The sequence below is a fragment of the Diuraphis noxia genome, unplaced genomic scaffold, assembly GCF_037042655.1.
Source record: "Diuraphis noxia isolate RWA-SAM2 unplaced genomic scaffold, SU_Dnox_SAM2 contig0002, whole genome shotgun sequence".
NCBI classification, from domain to species: Eukaryota; Metazoa; Arthropoda; class Insecta; order Hemiptera; family Aphididae; genus Diuraphis; species Diuraphis noxia.
In genome coordinates, this window is record NW_028301712.1 from 60,162,603 (window position 1) to 60,181,691 (window position 19,089).

The 19,089-nt window shown below is 24.1% G+C and overlaps 1 protein-coding gene across 1 annotated transcript in view; it reads left to right on the forward strand.

Moving 5' to 3' along the window:
* Positions 1 to 19,089, forward strand: part of Plc21C (Phospholipase C at 21C) — a 58,495-nt gene that overhangs the window by 29,269 nt on the left and 10,137 nt on the right. Inside the window, exons 2-7 of the mRNA XM_015509446.2 lie at positions 6,832 to 6,909; positions 6,996 to 7,064; positions 7,215 to 7,352; positions 14,287 to 14,420; positions 16,240 to 16,324; positions 16,396 to 16,496. Of these exons, the coding sequence (XP_015364932.2) occupies positions 6,832 to 6,909; positions 6,996 to 7,064; positions 7,215 to 7,352; positions 14,287 to 14,420; positions 16,240 to 16,324; positions 16,396 to 16,496 (605 nt within the window). The remainder of the gene's footprint in view (positions 1 to 6,831; positions 6,910 to 6,995; positions 7,065 to 7,214; positions 7,353 to 14,286; positions 14,421 to 16,239; positions 16,325 to 16,395; positions 16,497 to 19,089) is intronic.

Genomic DNA, 19,089 nt, shown 5'->3' on the forward strand with positions numbered 1-19,089 from the left:
AATCTTAACAATTAATTTTACCACATCCTATTTCAACAGATAATGTAGATCCACTGTAATTATAAAGATCAAGCGTATGCTAATATTTTAGTCACACAATATTCCAATATGAAATCAAAAGATGACTAATAAGATATTTTTTAAATTGGAGAGTTACTTTTATTATTTGGAAATAAGTTACTATTGGTATTACATGCACTGCAGACAATAATTTTGGACCAAAAATCGGTCAATGTAGTATGGGCCGATAATAGTCTACACGGCCACATTGAATTCATATTATCATGTTGAAGTATTAGTAAGATTACACCTCGTCTGCAATTGCACGAGTGTTGGCATTAATAAATATAAACAACTGTATAGGACTTTGTTACACTAATATTAAACAATAAAATATATTAATATTATGCGCTACATTATTATCGTTTTATAGACGAAATAATGGTGACTAAAATATAAAATGAACGACGTTGCGTAAGTATTATTTCTATACGATCGGACGTTCTCAAGATGTTTGATAAAGAGTTAGGCGTACAATTTTATATGATTTATTTTCCATGTACACATTGCTAATGTAAACAATCAATTTGTTTTGTTGCACCGTTGGCACAGCTTTAATCGACACTAATCGTCATTAGTAATAATTCAAATATAACCAGTAAATTACTTTAAGAAAACATCCACCCCAAATCGAACCCAAACATAACAATGGTGAATATAAATTAACGAAGATTAATTTCTCCACAAACTACCTTCACATTACATAAAAAGTTCCTTGTGAGTGTCTTTGAATAACATTGAGTAATGTGTATACAATTTAATGGTTAAAACCTTCCGGTCATTTTTCAACGAGTAGGACATTATATCCCGCGTACAAAAAAAAATATAAGAGGCGGTATCACCATTTTTTTTTTAGTTTATGGAGGAAAAAATATAACCGTTTAGTTGAAATTTTCAAATTGTTGACTATTGAAGTAATTTAAACGCGTATCGTGTTTAACAGAACTCTGTTCATCAATCATTGTATTTAACAATCTTCTTTCTAAATGATATAATATATATATCACTAATAAATTATAACATAGAACTATATTATATAGTTACTCAGTAGTTTTAAAGTTATTTATCTACAGCTTGCAGTATAAACAACTGAGAAAAATGTCTAGTTCTGATAACTGTTAATTATATTATCATATAGGTCTAGCGATTGTCTATTATGCGTATCTCGTGGCAAGCCAAATCAACTTAAACATTCTCTTTAATAACTATAATAATATGTTTGTAAAAAAACGACGTCTCGTTCGAGGCGTTTTATCTTATAAGAGAGCATGCGAACAATTTGTTGAACAAATAAAAGAATTATAGAAATTATGGAAAATAGAGATCGAAATATGAAAATAGTTTATAAAAAATTTCAGACGTGAATAGTTGTTAAATAACGTATTCGTAACTATATAGAGTCATCTTTATAATATTAAACTAAAAAAAAAAACCAAACCGCTAAAATTAAAATAAGTATTACTTACCTATATGCCTACTATACACCTTATTTATTGGCATTCAAAATAATATATTCTGTTTGCTGAGACTAATGACGTATAAATAATAATTAACACTATTGGTTTGTACACACTAAGTTGCCACACTTTTCTCAAAGACTCTAAGATGAATAATATTTCAACTCTGACATATAGCTACAGAATCCGGGTAGGTATATTGCATTTGAGAAAGATATCTATTATAACAAAATATTGAGATTATTTCGAAAAGTTGTGAACGATGGGTGACTTTATTATTGGACGTTAATCATGTAATCACATAATGAATATTTGTTAAATATCTTGTTTATTTATTGTGATTAGGTACATAAATCAATTGGTGTTGCAGGTGATAATAATTAATAATATTAGTTTAAGGTAATAGTTAAGTTATTAAATCAATTATGGTATTAATATTGACATCACATATTTTGTTAATTTTAGTTTCAAACTTTTATAGTAAAAAAACTAAAAATTAATTTGGTTACGATTCATAATATATATTTTAATTTAAGTATAATTATTACATAATGTAATTCAAACTTAAAATTGCAATAAAGATTTTAAATACCATTTAACCTAAAAATCATTGCGCTAAAAAAAGTTTTGTTTAGTTTTTGTACTCAAAAATTTTAATATTAAGTTAAACCCACATAATTTCATCTCAAAACATAAAAATAAATGAAAAAAACAAATTATTGTTCTATTCTTCATAAAATCATAAAATCATAATATTTCAGTGTTTATAATTTGTGTGTCCCATTTTAGAATCCGTATTTTACTGGTGTAAATGGTAACATACGATAGCTATATATTATTCTGTAGATATTGTTATAAACAACAAATAATAATAATTTTACGTGAATATTGTGATTTGTAGAACAATAATCGTTTTGTTGTAATGGTTAAATACAGCTAGTACGGCTGAGTTATATAAATTACACTGCAGGGAATTTTAGTGTCACGGTTCAACCATGTGTTTATTTCGACTGTAAATTATTCCAGATAAATAATACAATTAAAGTAAATAAATGCATTTATTCGTGTTCATCCTTTTGTGTTTGTAATAAATAACAAAATAAAAATATTAGGCACACTTAAATTCAAACAATTTAATACTTGTTTTATTTTGTAAAAGAAAAATTCAATGCGCCGTGGTACATATTGATTATCTATACAAATAATTGTATTTAGTTTTTAAACACTTACATTACATAATGGATTTTTTTTATGAATTCATGTTTTTTTAGTGATAATTTAGATATAATTGAAAAAGGTTTTCGAGTGGGTTCTGGTCTGCTTACCCACATTAGGAGTTGTGTAGGTTATTGTAATGGATGTGTTAAATTTGAATTCAATGATATAATATCTTTGTATATAAAATCGGTTCTAAGCAAAGATGTGATTTGTCTCTTGTCTGCCAATAATCGGTACTATGTATATTTTTACGGTATTATCGCGGCTATTTAAGTAATTTATTTTACTTTCACTATGTAATACGGTTGGTTGAATAAATTTTTGCCAAATATATCCCATTTAAAAATTGTATTTTGTCTAAAACTTATATCAATATACTAATATACCTATTTTAAAAGTTTCAAATAACCACGAACGATCTAGGACAAAAGGACGTGGCCGTGTGGACGTGAGGTCATTTAGAATCGTCTGTTTGGGCGCGAATACATTTGGACACTAGGACAAAATTATATTAACTCAATTCTTTTTCTTTCTAATATACGTATGAAAATACTATCCATTTGTCCTAGATCGTTCGTGGGTATATTTGAAACTTTTATTAGGTATATTAGTGTATTATTATTATTATTAATACACACAATGATATTTTAAAATGGAATATTTCTATCAAAAATTAATTTAACATAATGACCACTATATTACTAATAGTTAAATAAATTACTTTAATAGAGATAATATCATTAAAAAAAAAAACCTAGTAATATTATCAAATAACGACAAAATTACTTAAACTGTAGGTAGGTAATTCTTTGATTGAAAATCTAGTTTTTTCTAAATGTTTACTAAAATATCTATTAAAAGTACTATGTAATATGTATGTATTATTTTGATTTTATTGTTACAGTTTGAACTACTTATGTGAAATTTTGTTTTATGTTTTCAATCCTTGTTCTACATTTTCAATCTTTAGTTCTAAAAATTGAACATTTATGCATTTTAATACGACAATTTGTTAATTTATGAGATTTTGATGAACTTAAAATGCATAAAAATAACTATGTCCATAAAGCTTTCATATTTTTGAACTGATTTTATTACAACTTATGAGAAATCTTAAATTAAATTTTCACCGAGCAAAAATATAAATTATATTCATAAAAAAAAAATTTGAAATGTCTATAAAATATGTTTAGCTCAAAATAGATCAAAATATTTTTAAGTGTTATCATGTATAGAAAATATCCAACGTCGTAAAATTCTTAAACGCTCATAAAAAATTAATATGACTCGTCCCACCGAAATTTTTTCTTTGTTTGAGGTAGAAAAACAAACCAGGAAATATCATATTAATTCTATTGTAAGTTATTACATACAAATTTTCATGATTTTTATGAAATTGTTAAAATTCCTACTTATGTTACTTAAAAAACCATTGTAGATTTATGTACAATTTTTTTTTAATTACACTCATAATAACTAATGAGAAACTTTGGATGAAGAGTTCAAGTACTTTGGTCAAGTGAACGATTATCTTATAAACGACCAAAATTGAAAAATATTTTTCATGTAAGGATAATCGTAATATATACATTTTGAGGAAATTTAAAGCATCTACAGTTATCTGAATACAAAAAAAAAAACAAAATCGAGTTAGTCAAAAACTTGTTTTCTTTATTTCTTTATTTTTATTTTTACTTTTTTTTTCATACGTTTTTAAAATCTACTGAATATTTTTCGCTTTTGACCCTCCAAGTGTCAACTAGAATTGATTTCTTACCAGAATAGATATTGAAGTAGAAAATTGAAGCATTTTTACTACCCCTAAAGGGGAAAACAAAAAATAAAAATAAAACACATCATAGTAACATCAATACATTCTTAACTCTTGTCATGATATAAAAAGTAAACATTACTTTAGTGGATTTCTGGTCATACCAGTTGAGTAATTGATTACCTGCAGTTGTCATTATATAAATAGTATATTTCTGGAATTGTGATCAACTGGATATTTTAGCGTTTTATACATACTTGACGTATATTATAGGTTTCTATATCAAAATATTAAAAACTTTTTTGCTTTTATACATTTTGGCTTAAAAATAATATTTGTTTTATATGTATTTATAATACATTTTCTGATTATTTATTTTTTGAATTGATTATTAATCATTTATTTTTCGTGAGTTAAATTTTTTGTATTTTTTTGGTAAACATTTTAATTAATTTTTTTATGTAAATATCTACTAATTTACTGCACCTATAGTTTCAAATTATATACGATATACCTAATAATATCTCTATTTTAAATTATTGTGTGAAATATTTGTTTCATCATAAATATCATAATAATATTTTATAGATACGAATGTAATAAATTCTATAAGCTGTCATATATATGTATACTATTCCTACTTTACATATTGTCTAAAATAAGGGCCTGAGCCCCGAGGCATAGGTATAACTAAACTTGTAATTATACGGTATGTTTGGTGAATGTGTATTGTAAATAATTTTGGTACTTAACTATCGTCCTACACTCCTACGCGTGTGTGATTTATTGGCTAACAATATCGATGATTTCTTTATTTTTAACATTTCATACGGTGCTAATACATGCATATAGTGTATATATGAGTTATCGCAAGTCTTCAAAATATTTTTAAGGTGTGCTTGTGTTTATGTTGAAGTTTGATATTTTATAGTTAGCACATTTATGTATATATATATATATATTCTCTACCAAGGTATTTAATTGTGGTACAGTAGAACGATATGTAAATATAATTATAATCAGCGTATGGCAGTTTAAAATTTACGGATTCAGGCAACGTTCGTGTATCGAATTTAACGTTCTAATCGTGGTTGTGGCACGGGTAAGATAGTTAAAAATGTATAAACTTTGTGTATCTAGATAAACCTTGAATTAAAATGCGAACAGGCATTTGGGAAGTTCAACACCGTGGTTAAACTCGATGAACGTCGTTCATTTTTCTCACTATATAGGTGGAGTGAATGTTTGGTGTTAAATTAATGTAAGCAAATTTAAATCCAAAGTTTATTGAAGTCGGTCACGTTTATAGTTATTAATTGGGTTTGCACTCAAGTCTACAATAATTGATTATTTTTTTATTATATGATTATTATGTATTGTTATTATTATTAAGATAGACACATCATACGTATAAATGTCAGAATGTTTAGAATGTATTTAAATTGATGGGTTTTTACAAAATTACATAGGTATTATAAAATTGTTTATTCATGTTATAAAGATTTCAAGCCCCCGAGATGGAATGTTTTAATATTCAAAATTTACATGGCTTTTTTTCCACTATTAAAACTATAATTTTTTGTTTTTATGTTTTTTTTTCGTAATAAAATAATTTATTTGAATTCCATTAATGTTTTGAAAGTTCATAACTATGTCACTTTAAGATTTTTTAATCACTCAAAGAATATGCAGTTGTAATAAAAGTATTTTGTGTCCTTTTATTTTTATATTAATCTTTATACTTATGTAATTTTTAACGATTGATTTTATTCAACTCAATTGATTTGTTAAATGGGACTTAAATTTAAAAGATATAGCTTATGCTTATTGTTAACTCTAAAATATCAATTGTTGTTTTAGTTCACAAGCGCAAGCAATGTATTTAATTTCCTGTAAAGTATGAAGTTCATATTGTATTACTATGTTTATGACTAAATATAATATGTATAATAGTTTATTATATTTTTAATAATATCGGAATAATAGGTTTTATGATCAAATATATTAATCTCATGTTATAACCATACTTTTAATACATATACTTTTGTTCATTTATAACTTATATAGTTATATCAGACATCAGTGAAATTCGTATTTACAATCATTATGAATATTAAACGTTAAGTTAGATATATATATATAGCTAATAACATCAACAAAATCATATTTACTTATATTAATAACTTACCAATGTAACATTTAAAGTTGAAAGCTGTTTACAAAATATATTGTGTATACAAAAAAAAATTGGCAATGTTAATAATTATAATTTGGCAAAAATAATTGTATGTATTACCGTTATTTAAATTTATTTTATTTTTACAGGAAAGTGGAATTGGGTTACCGGTTACTATCAAAGTAGACGAACGAGGATTTTTCTTGTATTGGATGGACCAGAAAAAAGTAAAAACATTATTTTTTTATATAATTATGATCTAATCTATATTTTTATTATGACTGCGTTTATTATCATTTTTTTTTTTTGTCAGGATTGTGAAGTGATTGACATGTCGACGATACGGGATACTAGGACAGGAAAATACGCCAGAGTCCCAAAAGTATTTTTATTTATTATATATAAACGTGTACCTCTGTGTGCGTGTGTGTGTGTGTGTGTGTGCGCGCGCGCGCGCGCGCGTATGTGTGCATACGTATGTAATACGTAGTAATATTTGATGAATGATTTTATGTCCCTCGGTTTTATTTAGGACGCGAAATTGAGAAGTGTCGTGTGTATGGGGTCCCAAGAGCCATTGGGCGATAAAACGATTACCGTCGTCGTGGCCACGGATTTTGTGAACGTGTCGTTCATTAATTTCTGTTGCAATAAAAAGCAAACGGCTCAAGTAAGCATAATATATTACATAATAATAATTATTTTTTATCACATTATCGTGATCAATTTAATAATAGAATATATTGTACTTATAATAATATGTAAGAATAGATGCATATAGGTAATATATATGAAACTATGAAAGTATAATAAAATAAAATTAGTTTATATTGGTGAGTTTATTTACTTTTTGTTATTCTTAAATTAAATGTACGTATATAATTCTTGTTTTACAGTGTACACTCCTTAGTTCTCAATATTAATACAGTTTCCAAAAGGATATTAATCCAAAATAATATTAATTTAAATTTAGTATAGATTTATAACTATATGGATTATTATCGCAATGAGTAAAATAAAATAACTAGTGAATTTTTTTAAAATACAATTTTGGCCATATTTGTAGGTATATGTATGATTTAGTAAATATTCATGGTCTTAAAATTAATAGTAATGTCCTTAAGGTATAAATATCACAGTGAATTAATAATTCTAAAGTATTTTACTTGAAGTGGTGAAAATTCTGCTCATGGTTCACTACATAATATATTAGTTATAAAATATATTAATTCAATATTTTTATTTTACTATAAAATAATATTTTCTGCTTCAAAATATTTAAAACCCAAAGTCCCTAGTTTTTATGTTTAAAAGCATTTTTGAATTGCAAGTTAATTTTTAATTTATATTTATATTTAATTTTTTTTTTATTTAAAATGTTTATAACAACTGTTTTTATGATGATTTTGGTGTTTTACTTATAATAATATGATGTTATGTAATTTTAAACTTCGTGTACTTTTAAGTTATATCATTGAAGATGAATGGCCAGAAAAAATACAGAGATAAAGTCTACGTATTGCAGAGATAGAAATATGAAATTAGGTATTTCTCTGTAAGCTTTAATTGGACATTATACACACGTTGTACAAGTATATACATACATTTATATAACAAATTAAACTTGTTTGTTACATTTCTAGGTATTGCCATCACTAATATAACTATGCGTTTTAGAATGAAGGAGATTTGAATTAAAAATAAGCTACTTATTAAGTTATCGAGTTATTTGATTACCTAGGTAGGTACTTATACTATAGCCTTGTAAGCGTATATATACATATAGCGAATAATTGGGTTTTTAAAAAATAATTTATCTTTATTTTTACCTTCAAAACTACTATATTTATAATTGAAAATGTCACATAAGTAACAAATAATATACATTTTTCAAACTGTATCCTACATTTATAAATTATAAATTTTAGTTATAACTTTCGTTATAGAATATAAAGGAGTGAGGAGTATATATTGATATTACAATGATAAGTGTTTTTTTTGAGTGTCAATTTACATTATAAGTAATCGAACTAAGTGCTTCGATTTTAAATTGTACAGTATCTTTTCTATATGGGCAAGTTTTTAAATACCTTTAATATAATGCACTATTCAAGGAGGAAAATAAATTCTCAATAGTTTTCAAAAGCATCGACACAAAATAAGGAAAAATGGGAATTTTCACGTAACTAGTATTACGTTTTGACAGAATCGATTATATTTTTTCGGTGTAAACAAAAAAAAAAAAAAAATCGCGAATAAATGATTTTCTTATTGAATATTTATGTTAACATTTTCTATGCACAATAATATTTTTTAAATATGTTGAGTTTTTGAGATATTTATAGGCATTAAAAAATTTTTTATTTTATAAGTTACACTTTTTTTTTTTTGTAAGTCGTGTACCTAATTTTTAATAAAATGTCGAGCGTAAAGACACAATAGCTTTATAAGCATTTATGGTTGCTCGTAAAATAAGTTTGTACTATAGTAGTATAATACTATAATCAAATAATCTAAAAAAATATAAAGACTCCGTTTTTAAATAAATATTTTAAGTTCAAATTAGGACAAAATTACATTTCAAACGAAGAATAACGATTTAATTTATTCTGTAGAAATTTAAAAATATTATTCAACAATACTTAAAACATATTTTAATATTATGTTATATTATTAATTTATTATTATGTTTTATACACAAAATGATGTTATGAAATGTAATTTTTATGATACAATTAATTCAATCTAACACTGTATAACTGATGTCTGATGGTAAAATAAATTTCTTTAATAGAAATGATATACTTTACAATAAATGCTGCGACCGTCTTCGCTCAGATTAAGTTAGTGTATTATACAATAGTTATAAATTATCTAATTAATACTGATTGGTAATATGAATGTAAATATATAATTATAATTATAATTTTCAAGGTAACATATTAAATATTAATTATATACGATGACCAGATAATGGGATAAGGGAATGTTGGTCATTCTATGTATAACATTACAGTGTTACAAATTTATAAAAATAATCCATAAATTATGCCTATAATTTATAATATAAACTGATTTGGTTTGTGAAGTATGTTTAGAATTTTTTCAAACAGTGTTAACCAGATAAGTCAACTGAAAATTTAATTACTATTTGTCATAGTTTACTAAATTGTAATAATTATCCTTTTATTTGCCACTAATCAGTTATTACTTGTAAGTTCGAATTTAACTGCTGTAAATTAGGTACGTATATGGCATATACCTTAGTACCGAAGTGAAATACATTGAAATTCATCAATGTTGCTAATTCATTATCAAAAATTTTTAATTCTAAAAATAATTTTGAATAATAAGTACCTTATAAACATCTGCTATAATATTGTAAAGGTATATCACTTTAAAACAAAGTGTTAACTACTGTATCACGAGGAAAAAAGTTTGGGAACTACTGTTTTAGATGATTGACGTGTATCCTATTGTTGTATTTTTAACGTTTTGAATACACCAGCTGTAATATTATAACACGGATTAAACGATTAAGTTTGAAATGTTTAAACATTGTTTTTAAAATATTAGTCTGTAAATATGAATAAATATTTAAATATTTACTTTAAGAATTAAACAGTATAGTGAAGATAAATAGTTTATAATTTATAAATAAACACGTTTCATAGATATAGAACATAATAATTATTTTATGTTGTCCAAATATCCAAATAATATCATTAAATGTCGGTTTGTTTTTAGACCTGGATTTATTTAGGACTGTCCTTAAAATATAATATATCATGATTCATAACTTTATTTGTTCGGTTAAACATTCTGTTTACTGTCATTATTTATTCCTGCAGCTATTATGAATATCACTAAAGGATAATAGTATCGATGAGGTCATTTTGAATGTACACATTATTAATTATTTAGAGTTTAAAATATTATTTTACTTGAGTATTGCAGTCTACTGATGTGGATTTATGAGGTAGCATGACGCAACATTATAACATGAAACATATACATACATTTACTATATAGTTATAAAACTCAAATTTTAACCACTTATGTAGTATGTTTATAATGAGTTAAAATAGGTTATATTTTATGTTTTTAGGTAGTTCAAAATAATATGTTCGTCGTAAATTTTTAAAAATATTTTTGAACAAAAAATCTTGTGCCGTTAAAAAACAACTCAAACTTGGAACCCTTTTTGGTTGTTTAGTGCTCCTTTTATAATATAATATAATATATTATATACTGAGTGTGACCCTAGAATAACAACGTTAAAGTATATCGATGTATTGTGTTCGTTTCAAACAAGACGGGAGTGTAGCCAAGATTTCTCTCGGGGAGGGAATATATCTTTGTATATCAGCGGGATATCTTTGTACCGGAAAGGATTTATAAAAATGCAATAATAATCGACTTGGTCAAAACGCAAAATAAAATATTACTAGAAAGGCTGTTTCTTTTTCATCTATATTTGTGTATTTAGTTTAGTAGGTCACATTGTATATTAAAACCATAAATATTTTCATTCCAAAGGACAAAGGTGAAACGCTAAATCAAATTTCAATTGAAATGTTTATTTACTTTTGTTTTTTAATTAAAAAAAAAAAAGAAGAAAAATGTTGAAACATAGGGGACTCCCTATTTACAGTTCAAGTGCTTGAATTGAGTTAAATTAAACTAACTTTAAAAAAATAAATATTAATTCCATCTTGGATTTATTTCTATACAAATAAAATATGCTGGTTTTAAATTTGAACAATATATTGACCATTTTATACCATTTCCAACTAATATTGCTGCAATAAGATAATTTTAAATTTTATTTTACAATGATTAGGTAATTTTCAAATTGTTAAAATACCTATATGATTATTTTAATATAAGACACGCAAGTCTAATCAACCTTATCTAATTTAATTTTTAATTTTTACATTATGTTTCAAATATTGTGTGTTGATTATGAATAGTTTTAACATAAAGAGTATATAGTCATATTCACTTATTAAAGATTGTCACAGTAACTTTGGATTTTTTTTTGGTTACCAGAAAAATATCGACAAATTTTATTCTTATAATTCATAAGGTCATATAATAATTGTCACTGTCATAAATCGCTATCTATTTGGTGAGATTAGCTGAGTATTGTTTTAAGCAATTGTACAATATAGTTATGAAGCACATTGAAATTTAAAAAAAAAAATTGTTTTTAATACCCAGCAATAGTGAATCGAATATTTTTTGACGAGATTTAGGTATAAATTAATACTAATGTTGATAAAAAAATGTCATAGTCCTTTTATCAAATGAATAATTGTATTAGTAGTGTTAATCATTATTATAAAATTAATTTAGACGATTATTAAAAAATCTTAGAAAACGTTTAAAAACTAAATATCCCTAAAACTATTATTAAAATAACAACATAATATAAAATAATTATTTTGTTGGATTAGTTGCTATAATAATACATAATTTATAATTACGTTTGAAAAATAATTTTAATTAAATAAATTAAATTAAAATACTATAAACACGATTCACGATCAGAAAAACTTGAAAAATACCTATACATAGGATGATTATCAAGCATATTCATTGCTTATCTCTTTTAATCCTATAATAATGTTCTTATGAAATTTTGAATTTTTGTAGTTTTTTAGTAAACTTTACCGCCAAAATTTAAAAACTGATTTTTAATCAAGTTATATTTGTGATTATTTGTATTTATTTAAATTGAAATTCGAACCAGAAGTTTCGTATGGTCATAATATTATGAAGAATAAAAGTACTTCATAATGAGTTTATATTCAAATTAAAATTGATGTAATAATTAGTTCAGTGTAGTATTAACTAACCTGTTAGACACTATGTATCATTTTTGATAGGTCACGGATCACTTTTATTTTCTTTATTCCAAATAGATATCTTTTTTTCGCTTATTTTAATTTTACAAAGGATCAGATTTTTCAGAAATAAATATAAATAATATAATTTTTCATAATAATTTTAATTAATTTACTATCGTTTTTTTGTAGATAATTTATTATAATTAGTTTTCACCTAATGCAACGGTTGGGGTCGCTCTTTCCTTTAAAAGTTTGTAAATTCTATAACGGATAATGTTGCTCAAACCCTTAATAGTAATGTTATAACGTTCTAGTTACAATAACTTGATTCGTTTTCTACATTGTAGTTTTTTTTAGAAAAACAAACTTTTGTTTCGTAGACTACTGATTGGAAAAACCGGTTTAGTACTTATTATACTATTAATAGACACCCCACTATAAAAATTCTAATAAATTAATTTTTAAAGTAAAACCCGGATATGAGAAAATTTCCAAAAATGAATTGGGGTGAATTGGTTACACATTATTATGTATAACGAACTACTATTATATAGCTTTTATATAATAATTTCCATTAGATTTTTAATATTTACTGAAGCATTTTATAATTCAGTAGGTAAGTATTTAAAAAACAAATTTTATTTTATTTCTTGTATTTTATATATATTATGTAATAATAATTTAAATAATTAGCACTTTATGTTTTAAAAAAAATTGTTAAAAACAAAAAAAAAAACAATTGGAAATACTTAAAATTGATTTATGGCTTAGTGTTAAACAATACTTCATCATATTTTCTAGTTACATTTTTATGATTTCCAATAAAATCATTAATATAATTTATTATTAAAATTGAAAAGACTTGTGACATTTATTATTATAGAATTTAACCCTTAAGTACAATTAATTTTATTAATTTATCTGTCATTATGAGAAAAGTTTTTTTAATTTTATGTTTATACACGCGTTTAAATACTATACAGGTACCTACAAGATTAAATTAATCTATTTTCCAATAATAGAACATTATTGACTGTTTTCTCTCGTAGACTGTTTTGAATTTCTTTTTACAACGTGAGGCGCAAGTATAGTATTAAAAATTGTGATGATTCATTTGCTTGTTAAACTTTATTTTAAATTTAAAAATAATAATAAGAGAAAACTAATAATATTTTCTTAGATAATACATTAATTGATTTTAGTGATGAACGTAAATCATTTTTTTTTTATATTTAATACCTATGATATTCGTGCGAGTAAAACGAAAATAATTAAAATTAATATTATTTGTATATTGTGTCTTTTAAGTATCTAAATACTTCAAATTCTACTAACTTAGTAATATTATTTTGAAATAATATATATGAATCGTTTAACATTGGTCTTAAGTTTATTTTAGCCTGATAATGAAAATTTTAACAATATAATATTCATTTGAAATATAGTGTTTTTATCATGTATAAATGTATTACATTGTGAAAAACATTATTACAGAAAATCGATTATTTTACATGAAACTTAATTACATAGGTATCTAACCTATATCTAGGTACTGTTAATTTATACAGGTCTGTAAAGTTACTAATCGATTTCAATTATCTAGATATTTGACAATATTGCGATGTACTTAACCCTTTTCAGTGTCATTTCAGTGAATTATAATGTCTTTATTATTGTGTATTCGTTTAGCAGAATTTACAGACGTAAAACATTGTTACAATGTCATTAATTGTTATTTATCACACTATTCAGGTATGGACAGACAGTCTTTTGAAGCTTGCTCTGAATTTGGTGCAGCTAAATTGGTCTCCAATAGCGTTCTTACACAAAACGCATACCAAACTGAATTTATTAGTAGACAAGAATGGAAAAATTCCAATAAAAAAGTGATTATTACATTTTTATATTTTTATATTTGCATTTATTTGTATATCATTATTTGAACAGAATTTTAAAAACCCTGTACTGTAGCTTAATTTAAAATCTGAAATATTCATATTCTTAGTTTATTAGCTTTATTAGTTTTTGTTTAGCAGTTTATAGTATTAAAAATACACAGGCATCATGTTTTTTATATGAACTTAGAAGTTTTAATTTAAACAGAATTTTTCAAAATCGGATTAATAAGCGAATTGTGTTGTTTATATTATTCATAACATGTGTTTAAATTTAAAGGATAAACATGTACCTAATAGGTAAAGTTCATTGCATGTTTTGCTTATAACAATAAAATATTTTGAAAGTACGTATCCACAATTTGTTTTTATATAGGCATCTTTAAAATTAGAATTTTTACGAAATTAGGTTGATAAGTATTTACTTATTAGTTAAACAATAAGAATATTTTAAAATTTCAATAACTGATAGATATGGATGATATCTTTTCAAGTAGGTATTATTTCAACAATTCATATTGATTAAAGTAAAACCATCATTATAAATTATTATAAAATTTTCTTAGGAATAGAATCCAACATAATGTTTCCACCCGTGACCTATTTATTGAGAAAATCTTACTTTACAGTAGTGGCTTTTATTAAAACGAATATCTAATTCACATGTTTCATATAATCACCTATTGATGAAATAGATTATTTATTTGTATCTAAATTTTTTTTGTATTTTGATAATTATCATCAAAAAAGAATCCCATTATTCAATAAAACATTACAAGAATAATTCCTTTTAAACAGCAGTTGTTATGAAATAAAACAGTTTTTCTGACTTGTCTTAATGTGTAGTTAGGCACTTCACTCTGAACTCATTTGAATTAATTTCATGAAATATGAGATAAAACTCTTATGTTTCTTATGTAACATACTACTAGGTAATAATCGTTCATTATCAAATTAATTATTAATGGTATCGCTAAAAACAAATGAGCATACACAAATTTTCTAAAGAAATTACTAAAATGCTGATTGGATGCTTAAATATTTCCAAATAATATTATATTATGTATGTGTATTTTTATTTGCTTTATAATGTGCCCCTTAAAAAAAAAAAATATGTATTAAGTATTAAAATAAAGCAATATATTACCACATATAATAATTTAATTGTATTAGAAACTGAATACCGAATGAAAGCATCATATTATTTTAATTTCAAAGTACCATATTTCTCTGTTCGAAATCATTTTTGTATGAAATCATTATTGCTTCGAAATATATTATATATGTATAACTACTTCAATACCTAATTCATCACATTTTTTTTTTTTGTATTTACTATCGAGATCGTGTCAACTGACGTCGAGTAAAATATGATTAAAAAAAAATTATGATTAATGGAATATCCAGGCACATAATCATATATTCATCTAAATAAGTTGTATTATTTTTAATTTATCTATTAATTTTATTTGAACTTATTTACTTTGAATATTTTTGATTTATTTTATCAAACGAATAATAATCACTGGTAATGAAAAATTTGAAATCTCTGCATATTTCACTGTTCGAATTATTGACAGGTATAAACATACCGAGTTGAAGGAAATATCAATAACGCGAAAATTAATTCTATTCATAATACATAATATTTATTTTATTTCCTGACCTTCAGTGTCCTAGCGTTTTATGTTTGTGTGTTTTTAATTGAAACTATCTTGCGTACATTAGTGTCTATAAGTAGTATATGTTTAGTATATAGTATATTTTCTTAATATTAATTTTTAAAATATTTATACAATTATAATTTTAGTATTCTCAAGACGTTTGCGCAGAACAAAGACGATAGAAAAAAAGTCGAAAAAGCCTTGGAGTCATCTGGATTACCGTCGAATAAAGTACGAATTACAATGTTAAATGTTAAATTGTATTAATTAGACCAATAGTGATTGATATTATATTTGATTAGAATGATTTCGTTAGTCCGGTAAAGTTTATATTTGAAGATTTCTTCACTTTTTACAAAAATCTTACGGCTCGACCCGAAGTTGCACAATTATTTGATGACGTGTAAGTACATTTCAACATTAAAATAAATTAAAATGTATATTTCATGAATAACGTAAATGCAAAATGTTTTAAATGAATTTACCAATTCAGTTTAGGTACAAATATCAATTAGTTAGTAAATTTAGATAACATTATGCTTTATAGTTTATAGTGTTTATACTATAATAGTATAATGTGAATAGTTTTGAACTAATTGAACTAACTTTAATATATTTGTTTTGGTATATGCATTTTGTGATGTATTGTTAATATGCTATACACTTGAACTGTTACTTGTAAGATAGGGTTATCTTATACTATTATTAATATCCTTTGGTAAATTAAGTATATATGAAGGTGCACTATATATTCTAATGGATGAGTAAAGGGCCATAAAATTAAACAATGTTTACAGAGTAGGATTATGATTTTTGGCATCTCAGGGTTTGTTTTTCTTTTTTATAGCACCACTTTACATTTTTCATTATCCTGTTTTAATATTTGGATTGAATATTAATAATCTAGAATTATAGTACATGGCGATATCTTTAAATATTGTTATTAAAAAATATGATTGATTTAAAAATATATTTATAAAAAATTGTACGCAAACACCACATGATATGTTTTTTTTTTATATATATAGAATATACTTAAAGGTGCCTAACACAAAATTCATGACGTACATCTTCCCCAACCCCTCCAAGGAATTTGTTGGACATTTTCATTTAAATATTTTTACCTATACTGATTTCATGAATTAGTTTAACAGTTTTATAATTTGTTTATAATCAATATCGAATTAATATTGAGTAATACCTATCGGAAATTCTGATAGAGAGCCATCAATCTATTATGTCTCCAACCTCTTCTTATGTAAGTAGTTAAGTATTCATTTAGTAGATTCAATTACTCAATTAATTGGAATTTGTAAGACCGTTCTTGAAATTTGTATTTCACCCCTTTCGCTGTGTTAATAAAATACGCATAGCAATAACTAAAATTGTAATTATAGGGGATAGAGTTTTAGACGATCAAAGTTCAAAATAAGTTATGTAGGTAGTCAAAAAATTTTTCATTATTAAAAATAAATCTCAAAAATAAAATATGAACATATTAATTATATGTTACAGAAAGCACATATATTTTATAACTGCCTACAATATATATTTTAGAAGTGATTATAAATGTAACTTTTTCATTTACCAAATAATAATTCACCGTTTGTATGAATTCTCATTCCAAAATTGGCAAAATTTACATAAAAGCCCCTTAATAATACAAAAAATACTCAACATTAGCCAGTACGATAAACTGTAGGTACCTAATATAATTTAACCGAACCCGATAAACAACGAAACAATCTAACAAACTTTTAAAAAACCCTAGCTTATTCAATATAATATTGTTTCATATAAAAAAAAACGTAGGTCCAACTTATTGTTGTGTTCATAATTTTTGTTTTCTCTCAAAATGTTGTATTCTTCCTTACACCTCATTAAGTTAAATATTGTTATTATTAAATCAACACTGTCACAAAGTATAATTATTACTAATGGCATTTGTCAAAGTTGGTTTTTCAAGATCAATAAAAAAAAAAATATATTATTCATTCGTTTTTGTTATTTATAGAATCATTGTTTTAATTTTAGCTACTACTTGTTGTATTTAAAATAAAAAATAATATATGTATGTACAACACTGGACAGCTTTTTTTTGGAGTAAAATAAGACAATAGGTCTTCAGTTATCATTACCCAAATAAATCCATCATAAAGATATTGTGAATTATTAATTTGCAAACCATACACAAATTTTGAATAAAACTTCACTTGTTCACTTATAACATTAGTTCACAGCGTTAATAGTTTTTAGCATTTATAATGTTTTATAATGTTATATAATAGGATCAAATGTTTAGGAAAGCTATACTATAATATTCGTAGTATAATTACTTAATACCCACTTATTAGAGTCAAAACTTAACTAATCCGTCACATCAAGTGTCTTTGATTTATTGTCAAATAAAATGTTTATAAATGGTAAACAATTTTTTAATCTTTTAAATAGGATTCAGGACTGAAACATATTAATAATTAAAATTAAAATATTATATTTGTTTATTTTTACAAATCAATAAAATATAAATGTATTTATGTGTTTTAATTAAATTATATTATGTTTAATAACAATATAACAGCCATGAGCTTTATTTCAATTTTAACTAATTTTTATGAATAACTAGCTTTCGAAAAGATCAGTTTTATTTTTTGTAGTAACTCAAAAAACGAAAAACTGTAGATTTATTAAATTTAAAAAAAATATTTATAAAATAATATCTTCAAAATATTTTGATAATATATAAAGTATTTTTATACACCATCATTTATTTTTTAAATATTATATTCACTTGACATAATTATAAAGAATATTTGCAAATTATATTGAATTAGAAAATCATAAAAAATTGTTTATGTACATGTTTTTAAAATTCAATTCAAGTTCTTCGTAAGTTTAACATTTGTCAAAAAAAAAGTTTACCGGAAGGTCACATTAATTTTTTATGAGTTTTTGATTTTCTTACGACATTGGATATTCACCTGTAAATTAACGAT